We start from the raw sequence: 7,583 nt of genomic DNA, 5'->3' as shown, positions 1-7,583 counted from the left end.
TGGGGATGTCATATCAAGGAAGTCTTATTTGTTAACATAGGGTCATAACTGACGATCTTCTGGCAGTCATACAAAAGTAGCAAGCACATGCAATGACTCTCAGGATGCTATGCAAAATAACAAACTCAATCCTTAAATGGGGCAAGTATTCCTGAAGACTCTTTTTAAAACCAACTCCATTAATATATATATATATTTAAAGTATAACATTAAGTAAACCAGACTGTTAGCTCATTCTTTATATATTATATATATATGTGCACACATATATGACACAAAACCATTAACAAAAACCATACCACTTAGTCTACTCCATCCTTGTCCTTACAACATATGTAAGAAATTCTACCACGTTCCTCAAATTTTCACAGCCTTTTTCTTAATTATTAATAAGGAGCCATAATAGTACTTTCAGGTGAGCGCTGGACTACCCACAAGGTTGGTGATTCAAACCTATCAGCTGGCTCTTCAGGAGCCTCAGAAACCATATATAGGGTCACTGTAAGTCAGGATTCAATTAGTTAGCAAATTGAGAGAAAAACTGCTCTGGGCCCTTAACTCGCACTAAAACATATAGTAATACAACGGGTCTTCAAAAAGTTCACAGAAAAAAGAAATTAAGAGATAACGGATTTTTTTCCATCAACTTTTTGAAGCTCCCTCTTATATCCAAAGACGGCAAGTAATCACAGCAATTTGAACTTTGAGGCTAATTTTAATAAGCCAGAGATAATCGGGAAGGTTAATTCCTCGTAGCAATGTGTTGGAAAGAGGTCAGACAATTAGGACAGCAATAACAGGAAGATACTTAAATTAATTAATTAAAATTTAAAAATAACAGGAAGATGCTGTTGTACTTAGAATCAGGATCTGAGACACTGACAATGTTACATGCATCAAGGCAAAAGCATTCGTGTGCCATGTATGTTGACAGATGGGGGGGTGTGTGGGGAAAGTCATCTACAGATTTGTGGAAATAGGTTGCAAATAACGGGCAGGGACGAGAGCTGGAGGAGCACACGAAGAACACAATGCGCAGTGCTATGTTTCACAATAAGCTAACCACCAGTCTAGGCTTCAGATAGCCAAGGTCAAGTCAAAAAGCATTGCTACAAAAAATCAGAAACATTTATTAAACTAAGATATCAAAATGTGAAACTATTGCCTTTTAACAAAATCCCCCATCAAAAGTCCATACCAATCCCTGGAGAAGGGCATGATGCTTGCAAGTCGAGGGGAATCTACAAAGAGGACAGCCCTCAAGAAGCTGTACTGACAGTGTCGCTGCAACAATGGGCTCAAGCACGCGAACATTTGTGAGGATGGAGCAGGACTGGGCAGTGTCTCCGCCTGTTGTGCACAAGGTCGCCATGGGTTAGCACCTACTCAATGGTGCCTACCAACAACTACTGAAGATCATATTGCCACCTCTGTCCCCTTTCCCTGAATTCTACAGTCTTCAATTTACAACCATACAAATGCATGTCAAAACAGAGGTTGTAGCATCCTCAAGGGACTAAAATCCTATTTTTTCTCATTTTTTGGGGGGTGGTGATGGGGTTGGGCAAAATCAGGGCTAACAAGTAGACAGGGTGAGGTTTACCAATGAAAGTCTCATAGGAACAGCCCTTACTACCCGTGGGAAATGGGCAGGTCATGAAAACAATGCCTTGGCACAACATTCCTGGCCTTTTCCTCATCATTGCAGTTTTCAATTTTCTTTAAACTCCTTCCTAATGAGTTTGTCCAGTGTCCTTTATGAAAATCTATCAAAATTACAAAAGAGCAGGCACCATAATCTTCTGAGCTGACCTCTTTGCCTTGAATTTAACTGGCCGTTCCCCTTGAAGACACTGTTTAGATTAAAAATTTTTTGAAGAGCCTTAATGAAACTAAGGCAAATGTATTACTGAGAAAACTTGTCTGTAGCCATCCACTGACTGCAGCCATATATTTTAAGGCATTTTGTTTGGAATAATCCCATGCATGGAGAAAATGGAACCCAAATAAGAATACTTTATTTACCCCAGTATTAACTCATTTAGATATTAAATACTCAAAACCAAACTCACTGCCATTGAGTAAATTCTGACCCATAGTGGCCCTATAAACCGGGGTGGAATTGCCCCTGTGAGTTTCCAAGACTAACTCTTTATGGGAGTAGAAAACCTTGTCTTTCTACAGAGGAGCTGAGAAGTAGTAATTCTATCGATTTCCCTGGGGCTATTGTAACAATAACTCAGTTGATAAATGCTAAAATATGTAATTCGTATTTTCCAATTAGGTATAAATATGTAATAGTGATAGCTCTATATCATTCATTTAAATAGTATGTATATGTGTGTATACACACACACACACACACACACACACACCCCCCAATCTGCCATCAAGTTGATTCCAAGTCATAGGGACCCTATATGGCAGTGTAGAACTACCCCTGTGGGTTTCAATACTGTAAGTAACTAATGAAAGGAGGAGAAAGTCCATCTTTCTCGCACAGAGGGCTGGTGGTTTTGAATTTCTGACCTTGTGGTTAGCAGGCCAATGCTTAACCATTACACCATTGGGGCTCCCTACTACATTTGAAAAACGTCTAGCACGCAAGTGTTACTATATACCTACTGTTATGAAGTTGAGGTATGCCGTAGCCCATTACACTGGCTCCACAATCTGTGCTCCTACCCACTGTACTATACTGTACTGCCTTTGATACACAGAGCATGATAGATGGAAATGTCAATGAAAGATGACACAATCTATTTTCTCTGTGGTCATTCCAACTTTTAAAAATAACATGTAACTTTAGAAAAACTTACTTAGCTGACGAAACAATAAGTTGTGAGTCTTTATATGCTATCAAGTAGCTTTGATTCTCTGGATTATGCACTGTTACCTAAAAGTAATAAAAGAAAACAGTAAACACTACTTCTCTGGTATAATTGTGGTGATCCATAACATTCACGCACTCACCCATGTACAAGACACTATGCCTGGTACTTCAAAGGATAGAAAAATGTAAAAAGAACAGGTATTATCAGCTAAGGAAATAATTTGATAATACACACGTTCCATATTTAAGACAGTATAGCTATTGCTTTATACCAGAATTAAACCATCACTTCTATAATTACTTATTATATTAGTGTATTCTATAATATATATTCCCAAAAATTAAATACCAAGCAATGTGTCAAAAATGAATAACCCTCAACTTATAAAACCAATACTTTTAGTTCACAAGCGAATTCATTCTTTCAGAAAGAATACCTCTTTAATAAGTACTCTAAAAGGGATAAAGCATTACAATTTCATTCAAACCAGGAATGCAGAATTACTCTACTTAAAGTACACAGATAATCCAATCGACAACAAAAACTATACATCCTGAAACTCAGTAGCAGCATAAATTCTAAACTATAGTAACTGTTGTTAAACAGTTAAGTCATGCATTTATTCATTAAAGCTAGAAAATATTTTAAATTACTATAGCTCAAAAGCATCATTCTCTAAAGACAAAAATAAGTTTATCTTATCAATGAACAGTTAAGTAAAGAAAATGCTTATTCTTTGGGGGGTGGGGTCATGCTGAAGAGGGGACCTGACAGCATTTAACTATTCCACCCCCACTCAAATAAGTTAATTTATTTAAGGCTGTTGCATTAATGAAAGGACAAGAAAACTTGGCACATAAAAACAAATGTGATGTGTAGGGTTTGTTTGGTGAATACGGGTATGAGTATAAATCACTACAATACATGTTCTTAAAATATGGAACTATTCAACTTGTTCATTAACATCTCATTATCCAAAGACTGCACAGCAATTTCAACTTGCATTCTCAGTAGTCTAACATTAGGGGTAAATAATACAACATTTATAGTAGTCACACACACAAACACACATAACTCACACTTGAAATTATTCACCCAAATAGATGTTCGTACTTACACTTTCTAAAACTCGTAAACATCTCTCTGCTCCCCATAACGAGGCTACTAATTTCTCTTCATCCTCATCTCTACTTAGATGATCTACACATTCTTTTACTAAGGAAAGAAAGATAAGCATAAGGCAGAATATCTTATTGTTTAAATATTTACCAATTAGCTCATAAGCTTTATACCAATGCTTAAAGTATGCTGGCATCTCTCTGAACATTATTTTCAGTTTTTACCTATGAAATACTGAAATGTGATTTTTCTTTATAATTATTTTATTCCCATAACTTCTACTATAAAAGTGTTAGTGGTCTTGTATTTAAAGGTTAGAGCCTTGCTTACCAACGGAAACATTTATCTTTTTGAGTCATATAAAAGGTGTATATTATCAAGTTATGCGTGTACAAGGAACAGTTGGTGGGTAAACTACTGGGAGGTTTGGTTAGTAGTCTGAAATGTTGAACACCGAGTGGATGATCTGAAATGTAAACCCTCACATCATCTACAATAGAGAGCTGTTATATACATGTATAGTTGGTAGAGAGATATGTATGCTACACGTGTGCATGCCCTACCTTTATCTACAATGTGGTCCAAGCCACCCAGAAGGCGTAGTTCTTCTTTAAACCAGTCTCCTGCTCGCTTGGAAGTAAGGGACAGTAAGGTCTCCATAGCTAAATGCCCAGTCTAAAATTCAGAAAGGTTAATCAATATTGACTCTTAACATTCATTTGGAAGTAACATTTCTAGATAGTGTTGCTTTACAAAAGCTCCATCCATGCTAAACAGCAATTTTTTTTCATAGCACAATACATGTTTTTCTCAGTATAAATAAACTGATTTTATCACAATAGTCTATAAAAGAAATGTTTCTTAATCATATGACTTGATTTCATAGTAAATATGTTATTTAACAGGTTCGATACATAGGTACAATTATTTCTACAGTCCAGAGGCCTAAGGATATCATTGGTGAGTCAAAACACACATACATATTTTAATGCAAATCAATATATTGAATTTATTGCATACAAAGGCTGTAACCAAGAATATTCCCAGGAACAAAACTACTATCAGATGTCCTGAATCCCTCAAAGCACAAATTATCATTTTTAATGTTTGGCGTCTGAGGGTAGGAAATAGTATCTTAGCGCTTTGAAATTGATTTTCCTCTCTGCACTAAACTTGAATATTCTCTAGATCTGTTTATAATTCTTATTTTTCTGTAAGGCTATCTTTTCGTTTTTTGGTTTACAGATTAAATTTCTAATCTATTTTAAATTCAAATGTTCTGTTTTTTATAGTGTTGAACATTCAGAGTTTTAAATTTCATACTGCAGGGCTATCTGCTTGGACACTACCCTGAGGCCATCAAGACAACATTTCACAGACACAAAGTTTCCTGGCTACCACTAATAGGAACGCAGAAGATTATACAACTAAAGACTACACAATAACTTTAAAATTTAAAATGCAAGATTAAATTTTCCTTTTTATTTGCCTTTAGCAATAAAAAAAACAGATGGCTAAACCTTAGAGTAATCTAGTTCCTGTTGTAATAAAATAATTTCTAAATAAGAAAAGGTTTTACTTAGCAAAAACTTTAAAGACCTGGTCTTCTTCTCCCTCAACACAATGAAAGATAATATTAAATTCACGATGATCTATTTGGAGCTGTATATGTTAATTTAGAAATCCAAACAATACATCTTATTAGAGGAACTCTTACATTATACATTTAGAAAAGAGACAGAATATGCTATTCTTAAGCAAAAACTCCAAGCTTATTTCCAAGATAACACAAACAGAACTAGAAACTAGTACAACAAATTCAATTCTGTCCATTTATAAGTTGCTGAAATTGTAACTGACTGAGATGTGTCATAGTAGAGTAGCCAAATAATCTTTTGTTTAAAAATAAGGGAAGGGAATTGATGTGGATAAAGTAAAAAATGCACTAAGATTTTTAACACCAAAATGGAATTACTGTTTGTTGCTATTTGTACAAAAGAATGTTCAGTATTTAAGGGTACACTGATCATACTAGAATCAAGTATTTAAAAACTCACTGACATGGTGTATATTCCAACTTATAGCAATGTACAGGACAGAACAGAAATGTCTCTGGGCTTCTGAGACTACAGTAAAAATGTGATTATTCAAATATTTTATCAGGAAACTGGAATCATCCTTTTAAACAGAGCTAAAAACAGCTAAATTCATTTACCAGAGTACTATATTGCATTCATTAGCCTTCAGCTATTTGAATTATACTAAGAACATCATGATTTTAATATTGTAAATTATCATTCTATGGAACATAAGTATATATCAAGGTAGAAATTAAATAAAGAAAAAGGACCATTGTGAAGGATATATTCATCCTATAAGACAACATCGATCTTAAAATTGAAAACAAATACAACATTCAATAATAGGTGTAGATTGAGGATAAGAGAGTTATTTGGGGCCGGCCCCATTAACAACTAAGTCAACAGCAACACCCTCCCACCACACAGAAGAATTCGCTTCAGAGGACAGCACTGAAGCTACAGCTCAAGGAGAGGGACTTGTCTGATCAGAGCACTAAGGGGCCAATGAGGGGGGAAGGGGGAAAAAAAAAGTGAAGCACATCCTGGCTCATCAATCCCTGAGGACAATGTTTCTGCTCAGAGCAGCAAGGCACAGAGATGAGCAAAGGGCCGGCCTCACCAGGAGACACAGCGTTCCTCACTGACCCATAGCACCATGGGGGACAACATGGAGACACACAGCGGCAGGAACTTTGCCCGCCCTAAGCCTACTACGCTGAAGCCAACCACTGGGGGCGTGCAGCAGAGCAGCAGGGGCAGCAGAGCAATGAAGTCCCCAGGGAATGCCAGGGATAGATGTGGGGCCAGGGCATGGCACCCTATCAGACTCGACTGGAAAGCACTCATAAAAGACAACAAATAGACCTTGAACTATTTATAAGGTTATTTTTGTTGTTGTTGTTGTAGCTATTGTTTTATTTTCTACTGTTGCTTCGTTATACTCAGTCTTGTGTTGGTGCATATTGTTGTCGCTGCATGTCTACCTGGAAGGGATAGGCGGGATAAACAAGTCAGAAGAGAGAACAACGGGATTACAGTTCTGGGAGGACATGGGAGATCGGGAGGCAGGGAAAAGGAAGTGAGTGTTAACAAATCCAGGGACAAGGGAACAACAAATGATCCAAAATCTGTGGCAAGGGGGGTTTATGAGGTCTGGCAGGGCTGAATCAAGGACAATGTAATCAAGAGGAATTCCTGAAACCCAAATAAAGAGTGAACATGATAGTGGGACAAGAGGAAAGTACAAAGAAATAGAAGAAAGAACTAGGAGGCAAAGGGCACTTATAGACATCTAAATACAGGCATACACAGATGTAAATGTATTTATATACAAGGGGGAAATAAATGTACATATACTTATAGGTTTAGTATTAAGGAAACAGATGGACAGTGGGCCCCTATCAAGTACTCCCTCAACACAAGAACACTTTGTTCTAACAATTCGGCAGTCTGAGATGCTCACCTTCCTGGCACAATTGCTGAAGACAACGGGTGCACAAGCAAATGTGGTGAAGAAAGCTGATGATGCCCAGCTATCAAAAGATACAGA

The 7,583-nt window shown here is 36.8% G+C and overlaps 1 protein-coding gene across 3 annotated transcripts in view; it reads right to left on the bottom strand.

Annotated features, from left to right (window-relative positions):
- The window catches only part of WAPL (WAPL cohesin release factor), an 85,171-nt gene that overhangs the window by 18,253 nt on the left and 59,335 nt on the right, over positions 1–7,583 (bottom strand). For all 3 annotated transcript variants that reach the window (XM_045293379.1, XM_045293380.1, XM_045293382.1), the window contains 3 exons: positions 4,517–4,628; positions 3,952–4,049; positions 2,820–2,896 (listed from right to left, as the gene is read on the bottom strand). In XM_045293379.1, coding sequence (XP_045149314.1) covers positions 2,820–2,896; positions 3,952–4,049; positions 4,517–4,628 — 287 coding nt within the window. The remainder of the gene's footprint in view (positions 1–2,819; positions 2,897–3,951; positions 4,050–4,516; positions 4,629–7,583) is intronic.

This window comes from Echinops telfairi, unplaced genomic scaffold, assembly GCF_000313985.2.
Source record: "Echinops telfairi isolate 266 unplaced genomic scaffold, ASM31398v2 ScPeMD7_2010;HRSCAF=2546, whole genome shotgun sequence".
Taxonomy (NCBI): Eukaryota; Metazoa; Chordata; class Mammalia; order Afrosoricida; family Tenrecidae; genus Echinops; species Echinops telfairi.
The sequence above is the reverse complement of the archived record's forward strand: the minus strand, read 5'-3'. Positions and strand labels throughout refer to the sequence as shown.